At 38.3% G+C, this 14,307-nt stretch overlaps 1 protein-coding gene across 5 annotated transcripts in view; it reads left to right on the top strand.

Moving 5' to 3' along the window:
* The window catches only part of LOC130904821 (septin-9-like), a 146,985-nt gene that overhangs the window by 81,653 nt on the left and 51,025 nt on the right, over positions 1–14,307 (top strand). For 4 of the 5 annotated variants that reach the window (XM_057817862.1, XM_057817866.1, XM_057817863.1 and 1 more), the window contains one exon: positions 13,278–14,018. In XM_057817862.1, the coding sequence (XP_057673845.1) occupies positions 13,278–14,018 (741 nt within the window). Of the gene's footprint in view, positions 1–12,245; positions 12,841–13,277; positions 14,019–14,307 lie in introns of those variants that run through there. The other variant, XM_057817864.1, reaches the window with a different exon arrangement.

Raw genomic sequence — 14,307 nt, 5'->3', positions numbered from 1 at the left:
AAATGCCCTAAAATGAACAGCAAGTGACCTGCAAATGCCCTGAAAATCGGAGAGAATGACTGTGAATTAGCGCTGCAGCTATCGATTATTTTAGTAGTCAATTAATCGATTAACTATCTAGTTCGAATAATCGAGTAATCGAATAAAGACCATAAAAAAAAAAAAAAACTTGCGCTGAGCCTCAAATGGTATGTATAAAAAAATTTAAAAAAAATAAAAAAAACTATGTACAAAAAAAAAAACAGTTGGCTAACTTACATAGCAAAAGTTAGCTTAAATGCTATAAAATGCTTTTTTTTTTTTTTTTTTACAATGCTCTTAACAAAATGGTTCAGACACATATTCCCACAGAAAATGGCTAAATATACCAATAAATTAAATTACGAATGCATAAAAAAATGTTAGCTCAAACAAAAACTTATGTTGGTCTTAACAGGGAGTAGATGGATTCAGCCATGTGAAATGAGGTAGACTAGAGAGCCTTGCATCCACCCAAATAAATAAAACTAAATGCAAATTCTTTCAAAACAAACCATTACAACGCCAATTTAATTAATCGAATACTGGAAGCCAAATTTAATTAGAATCTTTTTTTTCTAATCGAATACTCGAGTTAATCGATCAATCGTTGCAGCACTATTGTGAATGCTCTCGTTTTGAATGAACGAACGTTCCCAGTCGCGTTGAGCACCGTCAATGCAGCCTTAGAGTTAACTGAGACACTATTATGGTGGAAGATTTTGGTAGCAACTTGTTGGTTCATTTTAATTTATTTTTAGACATTGACACCTTTTCAAAACGATATTTCGATTCTTGGCAGGAGCACACCGATAACCTTTTGGAATACAAAGTATCACGATATATCACCATTTCGATATTTTGTCACACCCCTATTGCATATAGTGTAAGGCATATGGTGCCCAGTTATGATGAACATTTTTACATGGCTGCGCCTGTTTCCAATAGGACCATAACAAACTCTGATTGAGCAAAGCAAGAACAAGAATTTAACAAATCCAGTGTGAAGCGTTACAAAGCACGACTTGACGAACAAAGAACTGTTTGTCGTCAGGAATGGATTAAATGATATGAGAAGCTGCACTGGCAAGTACTTGTCTTTTTTTCAGTATTGGATTTACAAAAGCCACTTGAGGACTGATAGTTACCATATTACCTCAGGCCCTGACATGCATGTCGACCGATACAGTGTGGGAATAAAATAAGATTTGGATCAAGAAGAAAATAAAGTGAGTGAACAATAGTTGCTTTATTAAGGTTATGCAGTAGAGAATCTCCAAAGTAGGAAGCACTGCAGTCCAGTTGGAGTTTAGCCAACATTTTATCAGTTCTGAAAAACGTCAAGACTTTCTCATTACACACCTAAAGCAATATCGCCTCATGTTTTGCTTTTTCCCTGACTTGTTAATGTCACGCTACTACAAAGTATACCATATTTACAATATTACAATATATTTTGAGCTTATGCATTATTTCAGTAGTGTCTATACCGTAATTTTCGGACTGTAAGACGCTTTTTTCCCCCTATTTTGAATCATGTGGCTTTTTGTCCAGTTCGGTTTATTTGATTTATTTGGGTTAATAGTACGGCTGTCAAACGATTAAAATTTTTAATCGAGTTAATTACAGCTTAAAAATTAATTAATCGTAATCAATCACAATTAATCGCAATTCAAACCATCTATAAAATATGCCATATTTTTCTGTAAATTATATATTCTGTAGAATAAATTGTTGGAATGGAAAGATAAGACACAAGATGGATATATACATTCAACATACGGTGCATAAGGACTGTAGTGGGCATTTTACTCTACTGTCATTTAAATCTGTCTATGCTGTCCTCACTCCGAAGCGTCTACTTTTTCCAAAGCTAGATAGCTAGTGAACGACGCCTTAATAATCAGACTTCTTCCTTTTTCATCTCATTTATTAATAAAAAGGCCTCAAACCATTGTCCTCTTTAGACCGTCGTAAAACTACAAAAAAAAAGTACACAAGCATTGCATTAGCAACAACGTTAGCTTAGCACGCTATACAGGTTCACTAAACATAAACAAAAAGCGTCTCATACAAAAAATATAACATTTCGCTTACTAACATAATATGTACATTCTTTACAACAACCATAGTTACGGACAAATCTTGTCCAAGGATCATATAAGCACAACATTACAACGTAGGCGTCAGCCCGAGACGTCGTGCAGCCATATTGAACTGGCAAGAAAACAATTAATCATGTCGCAAAGCCACCACAATAGTTCGCTGTTAGACAGCACAAAAAGCCTTGCTGTAAAACTTACCAAAAGGCAGAATACTGTCTGAGCGGGACATGTGCGTTAATTGCGTCAAATATTTTAACGTGATTAATTAAAAAATTAATTACCGCGCGTTAACGCGATAATTTTGACAGCCCTAGTTAATAGGTAACACTTTATGTGACAGCGGCGTCGAAAGACTGCCATAAGACCATCATAATTATGACATGACATTATCATGGGCATTAATGAATGCTTATGACAGATGTCATTAAGTGTCATCTGGCAAATTATGTCACTAACTCTTACATCCATTCAAAATGGAGATAATTTGCCAGATGACACAAAATGACATCTGTCATAAGCATTCATTAATACTCATGGCAGTGTCATGTCATAATTACGATGGTCTTATGACAGTCTTATGGTGCCACTGTAAAATAAAGTCTTACCAAATTCCATAACAAGCACAGAATGAAACAGCTAGAACAGTACCTGAAGAAATAATTAGCACAGAACATCTGTTGCGCTGCAATACATGCTAGGAGGAATGTTGGATGACAACAGTGTTGACAGCAGGTGGCAGCAGAGGTTGGCTGTCTGCCCCAAGAGAACAGTGATGGCCAAGTTGAAGCTTCTTGAAGCAATGAAGCTTTACAGCGAATTGGTTTAAAGCCTAATGGTGGTTAATTTGGTTTTATGACAGTCTTATGATGCCACTGTCAAATACCGTATTGGCCTGAATCCGAATATAAGACGGCCCTGATTAGAAGACGACCCCCTCTTTTTCAAGACTCAAGTTTGAAAAAAGACTTTTTGAACACCAAATTAATTTTTATACAGAAAATAATTACAGTACATCTGAAACAAATGACTATAACAATATATTTGACAGAAAAAGCATGTTATTTTGCCTCATTCAAATCTTAATATTTGAACATTTAAATATGTAAACTAAAGTGCAATCACATTCGTAAATGGCTTCTGGTTTTTGAAATGTAAATAAACCAATCCATTGTGATAAAACAACAAAATTGCAATAACTGCATTAACCATCAAAGTGAAGTCCAACTGTAACTGTAGTCTTGAAACAAATCTGAATAAGGAAAAACATTGCAATAAAATATTGCGAAATTGGTTAAACTTGAGAGTAGCTGAGATCTGTCATGACAGAACATCGCTTCAATGATATCCTGCGCCATCTAGCATCGTGAATGGGTATAATGTCTAGATCGCGAATATAAAACGACCCCCACTTTTTCAGTGTTATTTCAATGCAAAAACACCGTCTTATATCCGGGCCAATACGGTGTTACTGGTTGATATCTTTTGTTGTAAATATCTCATAATACAGTGAGGACAGCTGTGGCTATAGTTATAGTTATAGTCCGATGCGACTTATCGATGAACAAATGCCATTTTCATGTCAAATTTGGTGTGTGGCGGCTTATAGTCAGGTGCGCCTTATAGTGCGAAAATTACAGTAAAATTGGTAACCCTTCACACCAGTAAGTGCTAGTACCTACAAAGTAGTTTTCAGTTTCATCAAGATTAGCTACCCTTGTACAAGACATATTTGGTTGATAAACCATGTAATGTGGGGAGTTCTGATTGATGATTCAAGTGAAACTATTTACTGAGCTTCTATACTTAGCGTTTTACCAAGGAAACTTGGGCTTCTGATTCACACACAGTGTATTTCAAATTGCATTGAGAGAATACTGTGAGCCAGCTGCCTCTCTGCTGACTCACTGGCTCACTACTATCCGCCACAGAAACACTGTGTATTCCAGGAAGAACATTTTCTCCCATATTGGTGCTGGGCCCAAAAGTGGGCCAGTTGCTTGCGTAGGCTTGGTATTTATTTAGGACAGAGACTTATTGCTGCGGGGCCTGTGGTCTGGGCTGTAGCGGAGGCGAGCCAGGTGTCACCCTAACATCTGCCATGTAGAAAACAGTGGCAACAGAGAGAATGTTCTTGATGAAATAAGTGGGTTCACTGTTGTGCTTTGCAGAAAATAGTGATGGTGTCAGAGGACTATTAATTTCACAGTAGGTTTGTTATTCTGACTTCAGCAGTTTTCAGTGGGGTAAAAATGCAGTGCATTGTGCTAATTAAAGATGCACGATAATATCGGTTACCAATAATTATCGGCCGATAATGGCAATTATGACGTCACACCGATAATAGATATTTTTAAAAATTCAACCGATAATGCAATCCGATAATTCTATACTTTATTTAGCCTTCAATTGTGTGCAACCGACACAGTTTTGTCGAATTCTGGGCCAGCACCCCAAGCCCCCCTAAAGGTATTTTTTGTGCAATTAAGTAATTAATTTGTAAGCATTATGAATATTAATTAATATACAATGATTCGACGTTGGAATTTACTACTTGCTCACATTTGATGTGGAAAAAGTAGCAATAATTTGTATTTTTGCACAGTAACATTTCGTCTTTTTTATAATTTAAATTTGTATACATGTATAGCTTTTCAATAGAGTTATCGGCTTGACATTATCGGTTATCGGCTGGAAGGAGGAGGTGATTATTGGTTATTGTATCGGTTGAAAAATGCATTATCGTGCATCACTAGTGCTAATGGTGCACTAGTAAAATGGGTAGTACGTAAAAGACAAACTAACTGAGCAATACTGAAATAAAAATCTTCTAGTCCACCTCTAATGCTTCACAAGTAGCATGTAGATCTTGTGCAAATTTTCCTACCATGTAGCTGTTCTATCAGTACGCCCTAATTGTGCCATCAGTCGAAAATTCTTATAATAGTGAGAAAATGACGCTCTTAAGTTTTAGTGGTGTTCTCTAGTTTTCTATTAAGTGTGCTACTGATTAAATCCTGTGAGTTCAAAGAGTGTTACTATAGTGACTATAGTAAGTACTAGCATTCAGCGAGTGCAGACCTCCTCTTAAACTGCCATATTTAATTTTTGACCTCATGACCCCACAATGTAATCTCTTCCGTTTCATTTTACAAACATATCATGCAAGTTTGATAGAAATCCCATTATTTGTTCTTGAGTTATAATGAACACAAGCATGCGGACAAACAGACATACCGACGGAGCCGAATACAAAACCTCCACTTGGACTGAATATATACTGTAATCTCCACTTCTGTAGGTTTAACCTACTGGAGGAGGTAAACATACAACAAACAGTTCGCTATATTATTCAGTGCATTTCTACGTCACTGAAAATTGACTGGCTAAGCAAGATGGCCTTGAATTTTTGTCATCTGGCTAGGGTGACCATATTTTGATTTAAAAAAAAAAAAAAAAAAAAACACTCGAGATACTTAAATTTTACTCGAAGTTCACTCAAAGATGCCTTATCACTTTAATATATTTTAAAGTGTACCTCCATCTGGATAGGAAAATTCGGTTTTAATTTTGCATTCAAACCCTTTTTCTTTGATTGAACAGTTTTTTTTTAATTGAAACAACTTTTTTTGATTGAATAATAAGACACAAATCTACTTCCATATAATCATAGTCAGCAGCGTCATCATTAAGTCATCAAGTTGTTCAAAAACTAATGGCTAAATATTTCATTAATATAATGCAGACCCATGGAAATGTAGTCCAGTCAATACACACACAAACAGTAGGCCATGTGCCAACTAAACATTTTTGATAAATTACTTTAAATACAATTGTAATTGACAAATTCTTATTCCCACTCAATTATTATGATCATTCAATGTTCTAGAATGCATAGAAACAATAACCGAAATAAACTGACAAACAATTCAACCAGCATGTTTCCAAACAGCAGTTCAAAACTCAATTTCTATAATGCCTAGAGCATCTTAGCTCACTGACAGCTACTCTATTAGCGAGCACAGGTAGGTTTTATTTTACAGATTTTACAGATTACACCAGTCCAAAGCTCTAACGGAAATCAACCGTTGCCGAAAGGTAAATTTAACAAGTGTACATACCGATAGCCTGTGAGCTTTGGTTTGTAAAGTTATAAGGTTTGTTTGGGAATGACGCCATGATAAAGCCAGTCTGTGACTGCGCACGCTTGTGCAAATTTGTTTCCAAAGTAGAATAAACGTATTTTCGACTTAATTACTCTTTTGGGTACATGAGCATTTGATTATTTACATATTAATCATAATAAAAGTCTTGACTGGGCAGACTCTCTGGGAACACGTCACAGGCAGGACAGCACCGTAGTATTCTGTGCATACCATCAGTCAATTTCAACACACATTGGTCCCATGAAAAATAATGAAAACTGGATATTTTAATGAATTTATAAAACCCCGCCGGACGCCCCGGACAGGATGCATAAAGTGGACATGTCTGGGCAAAAGAGGACGTTTGGTCACCCTACATTTAGGTATTCACAGGCACTTACAAACATCCACTCTCAGTCACACCTATAGACAATTTAGTGTACAATAAAACTATAAATATTTTAGCGTCAGTGGGGCTGTCGTCGGCGTTGTGTTTGATGCGTAGGTGCCGGGCTCCTATTGGTGCGCCCGGTGCACCAACACGACGCTTCCATTGGTGGACTGCGAGCCACAAGTGTATGTAGTTGTGTTTTTGTAGTTGTACATCGCATGGGTGGTGGGAAGACGAATAAAAGGGGTAAAAACGAGTAAGATTCCTACGTTATTTTCATACACATAGCCCCTCTGGTGGTCGAAAATGTCATTGCATGTAATTGACTTTCCAATACGTTATATGAATTTAAAATGGACTTGCCGGTAAAATGATGATTGTCAAGCGATAAAAATAACAACAATTAACAAAATAACAATTAACAAAAAAAAAAAATCTTTTTATAATGGGTCAAAATTAATTTTCAAACAGATCATTAGACTAGCACCTTAGAGACGGTCATTTGCTTTGCTTAGCCAAAACCCCCTCAAACCTAAGCTTTCAAAAGCAACAACAACTACTGAGCAAGAACCAAGGATTGTAGATGTGGACCATGAAATGCACTGAGAGGACTACCAAAATGGTGAGCAGAGTTTCAGTTTGTCCCACTGGAGACGCTAATTGTACAACAAAGCCACAACCGGGCGTCTCATATTCAATGGACGACGTCCTTGGCCAAAAGCGTAGCTGTCCTAAGCAGCCTGATCTATAACCCTCAGAAATGATGGGAAACAAAAAAAAACAACACATTTTTAATGAATGATTACAAATATTCCTGGCTGGAATATTTATATGGCTGGCTGGAATATAATATTTTGCCTGCCGCCATTTTCAAACTCACCAGGGTGAGGATTCGTTTCGCAAGGGTGTGAGTGACTGGAAAAACTAGAAAAAATTGGATATCTGTGCGGAACACATGCTCACCTACATCGCTGGGATGCCTGTATTTACTAGCATGGGCTCAGCTACTAACCGAGCATATATCTTGTAAGCAACCCCGTCGACGGTGGGCAACCGGGTATTTTGACCCTTCATTTATTTTACTTTACATTCACATATTTCTTTTTTATTTAAATCATTGTCTGATTAAATATTATGTTCTACTTGATATACTTTAACCTATTAAATATTTCCCATATATATATATATATATTTTTTTTTCCCCCCCTTTTTTTTTTTTTTTTGCACCCCTCACCCCCTCTGTCTTAGCAGAGAATAGTTTGACCCCGCTCTGGCGCACTCAAGGCTACACTACGTACTTGCCCTGAAGCGGGAAATTAAAATCTGTCATTGTTATAAACTCAATTCATGGCGAGTCATCATAATTCGGGTGCGCAGCAAAGAAAAAAGAGATACAGATCATAGAGGTGTACGAGAAAAAATTTTGAAGTTTTTAACAGGGGGACAGGAAGACAGAGAATTAGGGCTAGAGTTGGCTGTTGATGGCGATGTCGGTAAGTGAACAACAGCCGCTAACACTGAACGTTTACATTCACGATCATCAAGACCAAAGCCAGATTCGAGTCTGTCACCAGCCGCTTGTAGCCTATTGAGCTGAGGTATGACAAGACATGCTGCTCGCATTGAGCCGAGGAGAGAGAAGGTGATGGGAGATAAGGGATATATGTTCGTCTGTAGGGAGCAGGTGCGCAAGGCTGAACAGACTCTGGTCCGGCGGCTGGATTTATAGTGACTGTAGCTAAAGGAGAGCGAGCCTTCAGTAAAATGAAAATTATATAAAACAACCTACGCTCCACCATATCACAGGGCAGGCTTGACAACCTAGCCATGCTCTCCACTAGGCGTGAGCTTGCTCAAAAACTGGATTTCACTGATGTTATAAATTACTTTGCTGTCAAAAATTTACGCGCATCACTGTTTGAGGGCTTGATAACCCCAGGGATTTGGAGGGGGCAGGAACAGGATGTTTAGTTATATTGTTTTGTTTCTTAGCAGGCAGGCATAGCACTCTCAATTGTATTGTACTGTAGCCTACGTGGGTCAATAGATGGAAATTGTTTGTTTATATTGTGTCACATAACCTTATGGTCTGTTTAATTTAACTGTCTCAAATTAAATAATTTCAAAATTCGCACTGTCATTGCTTGCAAAGCCATAAGTGGATTTTAAGGGGGCAGGCCCCCCTGGTGGCCGAAAATTGTCACTGCATTAAATTGCCTTTCCTTTATATATAAAAGTGGTAAAGCAATGAAACTGCAACAAAAATGAATGAAATTGACAAAAACAAAAAATATTTTTATGATGGGTCGAAATTATTTTTCGAACAGATCATGTGACTTTAGATGGTCATTTGCTTTGCATATAATTTTGGGAAAAAAAAATAGGGGAGGACAATTTTATTCAAATGATTTTTTTTCTTTGATTGAAAATATTTTTTTATTGAAGCAACTTTTTTTGTAATTGAATTATTCAGACCCATAATATGGCCCAAGCACATAAAGGATTGATTCAATCAAAGAAAACTTTTTCGATGAAAAATTAAGTGTTCATATGCAAATTTTTCAATCTCAACTATTTTTTCGCATTCAAAAATGTTTTCTATGATTGATTTTTTTTTTTCTTTTTTTGATTGAAGTGATTTGTCTTTTGGAAATATATATTTTTTTGTATGAAGCAACTTATTTTTTGATTGAAAAATAAAGACAAAAACGTCCTAGCCAAAATGTGGCCCATACACAAATCAACATTACTTCAATCAAGAAAGTCGCTTCATTCAAAAAAAAAACTTGACCCCAATCAAAAAAAAAAAAAAAAAAAATCAATCAAAGAAAAATGGCTTTCACATGCATGTTTTTGAGTTTCAAATTTATTTTTGCATTTAAACAATTTTTTTTTTATTGAAGCAACTTTTTTTTAATTGAAAATATATATTTTGATTGAAGCAACTTTTTTTTTATTAAATAATAAAGACACAAAGCTACCTCCATATGGCTCCGCCCAGGGGATACAATTTTTGAATGAGGTAACTACATTGGAACGACACCGGCGGGCGTACCACATTCAATGGATGACGATCTTGGCGAAAAGTATAGCTGTCCTAAGAAGCCTGATTTAGAATTCCCCCTTAAGAATGATGGGAAACAAAAAAACGCTCAATGTCTACTTATTATTATAAATATTCTTGTAAGTTAATTTTATGGCTGACACTGCGTTCGAGGTCATCAACATGTTGTGCCTCCCGCCACAAAAGTCAAACTCCGCCAATGTGCAAAGCGTTAAAAGTACTGCGTATGTTGTCGTGAGTCCTAGTGGCGCCTCCAGAAATTTTTCATAGGGGTGGCCAGATGGGGCCACTTAAAATCTTGGGGTGGCACACCAAAACTAAAAGCCATAATTTCAGGTTTTCATTATATTATTGCAGTAAAAAGGTCCTTATCAGAAAGACTTAAGGACACGGCTACTGATATACTTTGGTGTATTGTGTAATATTTGATGTTACTAATGATTTAATGTGCATAATCCATAACTGTCCAGTCATCATTTTGAGTTCCACAACAATTCTGTTTTATTGTGTTATGTATATAGTAGGCATAAGTGCTAAGTGACGCTGCCGCACGACTGGCCACAAAGATTGACGCGGAGCTGCGTGATCAAGAGAGACTCGCTCGTGCCAACCGGGCCAGAGATGATGATGACTAAACTCCTAATGGGATACTGACTACAAATCTTCTAAAGTGGATGCAACACATGCGAGCCTCCAAAGCACCCCTAGCTTTCACCACTCACCAATCAAGGACATGTACTGATCAAAGATACATAAATTTATATGTGAAATCTCCATGGAAATTAATGACTTTTTGAACAGTAGGCGCTAGACTGTCATTGGACTGATCATGAGCTGTTGCTTGTGCGACCTTGGTGGAAGGGGGACGGGTCCCGATAAGCTTTGGCTTTTTTCCGTTCCCTTTGTCATGTCTCTTTTCATCTTCTTGGATAAACAAATATTCCCCTTTCTTTTCTTCCTTTTTCCTTCTTTTTTGTTTTACGTTGATTTTAATGCTGATGATGATGATGATGATGTTGATGATGATGATGACAAATGACAATAAATTCAAATTCTAAAATAAGGTGTACATTTAACAAAGCATTTAACACAGCTTGCCTGGCTTTGCATTTGGGATGAAATGCATAACCGGTGGTGAAAGTGGGCCAGAACGGTCAGGAACGCAGTTCCGGTATAAGATTCAGGGCCAGAACGCAGCTCCGCTATAAGATTCAGGGCTGGAAAGCTGTTCTGGTATAAGATTTAGGGCATTAATGCTGTTCTGGTACACGGTGCTTTCATTCCAAAAATATGACGGCAACTGTCAAAATGCTATGTAAAAAAAAAAAAAAAAAAAAAAATGCTAAGCTGCCACACATGAATTTCATCTTTAAGAAGACAACAATCTACCAACATTAGATTTACATACACAAGTGTTAACGACAAGCATAATAAAGTGCTTGTGTAGCGTAATCCGTTTCCACCAATAATTATTATTTATTTTATTCCACGGACGGCATGGAGGTTTCCCCAACTACTGCAGTTATCTGAGTCTGACGATGAAGAATCACATCAATATGCAAAGCAAAACGCCTGGACTCATTTATCCGTTCAATTGGCTGACATACTGACATGTGATCAGCAGAAATAGTTAGCCCTGATTGGTTCAAATGTGTATGTTTTACAGAACAGCAAAAAAAAAAAAAAGTTGTTGAATTGATGCGACAAAAAAAGGGCAATGCAACATAAAATGGATCAAATCTTTAAGAGCAACAAAAGAGTTGAGGAGGCTTATTTATTGTATTTAGTTTCATTTGCTCTGATGGGGAGGTTCGGAACATCTTAGCTGTCAATGTGAACTTTGGACTTATATTTGTTCATATATGTTAGGCTACTTATTCATTTCCTTATGATTTAAAAAAGTCAATGTTTGCGCGATCTTCAAAATATATTCCATTTCACTCTGCATAATATATTTAATTTGTACTTATTTTTCTGAAAGTATGTTACTTATATCTTTATTATTTAAAAAAAAAAAAAAGGAAATGTTTACATTAACTTCAATTTTAATATACATCCTATGTTCTTAAGTGGTTAAAATTGAGATTTGGCATTTAGTATGTGAGGAAATGAGGGAAAGTAAAAATTAGGAGATGGAGGTTGGAGTTATTGCTGTTTTTGTTTTGCAAATCATTGAAAAAATACAATTTTGAATGAAAATCAGTTTTTGTATGTGTTATAGAAATAACTGTGGTAAAACAGTTTTCTTTGCATTTCAGTAGTTAAGAAGTTTGACCCCCCCCCCCCCCCCCAATAAATAAATAAATAAATAAATAAATAAAATAAAATTTCTGGCTCCGTGGCGACCTTCACGTCGGGGAGTTCCGGTATGAAATCCTAGCCACTTTCACCCCTGTGCATAACTGATGCTACAACAATCTAACGATATACTGACAAGCGGTGGGGTGGCCAACACATTTATATGGGGGGCCGTGGCCACCCCTGGCCACCCCCTGGTGGCGCCACTGGTCGTGACAAGCCGGTGGTAGTGATGGGGTGGGGTGGAGTGCGGGGGCCCTGTAATGGTCTCTTGTCCCCGGGCCCCTGCAAGTCTGTTGACAGCCTTGCTTGTAAGTTAATTTTATTGCGGACACCGCGTTTCGGGGTCATCAACATGTTTTGCCCCCCGCCACAAAAGTCAAACTTCTCCTATGGTTAATTTCGCTTCCAAACATTTACTTTGCAAGTGATTTAATACATATTTTTGGAACGTGGAGGAAGCCACAGTAACTGGGGAAAACCCATGCGAGAACATGCCAACTCCTCAAAGGAACAATTTTAATCACCACTGATGCGCTCGCGCTAACGTCTGCGCATGCGCCAAGTTGATAACTGTTGACCACCAGGTGTTGTAGGTGTCACAGTCGTGAGGCTATCGACGTAAATATCTCCGTGTGAAATTGTACCTTCTATTCATGCCCGAGGAGCTACAGTTCGAAGTTGGAATCCACTGATTGACGTCTGTATTTGTTCGTTGTTATGGTTGTTTTTTTCCACTAAAGTGGACGCTATTTTTAGCGAGTGTGTCGATCGAATTTCCAAGCACAATGCTATCGAGCTACGTGAAGCGGGTCAAGACAGGTGAGGTCAGCGTGTATAAACGCATGCAAAAGCAAAAGTGTTTTTGTTGGAGCAGGATGATCATTTTGTGTGTGTGGTTTAAAAAACATGGACTTTGAGTGTAAATGTTTATTTTTCACGCACGCTCTTGTTTCTCCCGTTTGTGGTCGCAACTGTTTATAGTTGCATATTTGTGCTCTTTCTGGATATAATGCCACTGAAGAAGCTTACAAAAGGGACGCGTGTTTTTCCTAAAAATGACATGACAAACAAGGATAATCCACGCTCTCTGTTAGAGGGCCTTAAACGCAAGTGTTTCCGGCCCTGCCTAAATTGTCATTTATAGATCATGTTTGGTTTGCTTTGTTTTTGCATACTTCTGGCAGGGTGGGTTCAGAGAGAAAAGATCCAGTGTCAATCTTTTGTTCATGCCTAACCAGAAGTATTTTGTTTTTCAGCTCTGAAACGGTCATTTGAAGTGGAGGAGACAGATTCATCCACGCACCCCTCGCCTCTATCCCGTCGGATCAATAACCCCCTCCGCTCGTCGCTTTCCTCAACTTCCAGCCAGAGGAGTTATGACCTGAGCTCCCGCAACTCTGACTACTACTCTGCCAAATCGTCCCCCTCTGACTCCTCCAATCCACGTTCCCCCAAAACCGGTATGAGGCGCATTGAGTTGCCAGGGAGCCGCAACCCCGACGCGGTATCTTCACGCCGCACGGAAATCTCCATTGAAGTCTCGTCAAAGCAGATTGATAACTCGCCCAGTGCCGGCATCACCCGCTTTGGCCTTAAGCGACCTGAGGTGAGCCTGGGCAGTCGGAGCACCCCGCCTGACGGTGCCTCCAATCCCATCTCCAACTCCACAAGCAGGAGGGTAGAACTTGGCATGGGACGGCCGAGTGAGCCGCCTGCACCTCCCAGGAGGATGGATGCTCAGCTATCATCCACGCCTGTCTCTCGGATCCCTGAGCCACCTCAGAGAAGAGCCGATCTCCCGTCGGTCGAAGTGGCCCGAAGGCCGGAGATTCCCAGCTTTAGACAAGCAGATGGTTTCGTGCCAGGCGCAGCAGTGGAGAACAACAACCACCTGCCACCTCCAGCATCCAATGCACCTCTGCCCTGCCTAGCTGACAGCAGATTGGAGTGGGAGTCACCCACTGTCATAGAGACCCCAACGGTTCAATCCACAGAACGTGAGTAACTAAAAAGCACTGTTATGTTCCTCTATGTATGTCCAAAGTTTCACAAGGGAGGAAAAATGTTTTTTTGCTCAGTTTATTTTGCTCAATTTATCGCTTCACCCATCTTAAGATATCAGATTTCCTTCTGAGTTGGTCAGTATTGACCTTTGCTAAGCATTCTATCAAGCCAATGAGAATGGTACAATTCCAATTGGCTTGATTGGAAATGTAGGTGTTAAATAACCAACATTGGAAATTTCACTCATTTAGTTTTTATCATTTTAATAAGCAATGTTGTTGT

This window comes from Corythoichthys intestinalis, chromosome 16, assembly GCF_030265065.1.
Source record: "Corythoichthys intestinalis isolate RoL2023-P3 chromosome 16, ASM3026506v1, whole genome shotgun sequence".
NCBI classification, from domain to species: domain Eukaryota; kingdom Metazoa; phylum Chordata; class Actinopteri; order Syngnathiformes; family Syngnathidae; genus Corythoichthys; species Corythoichthys intestinalis.
The sequence above is the reverse complement of the archived record's forward strand: the minus strand, read 5'-3'. Positions and strand labels throughout refer to the sequence as shown.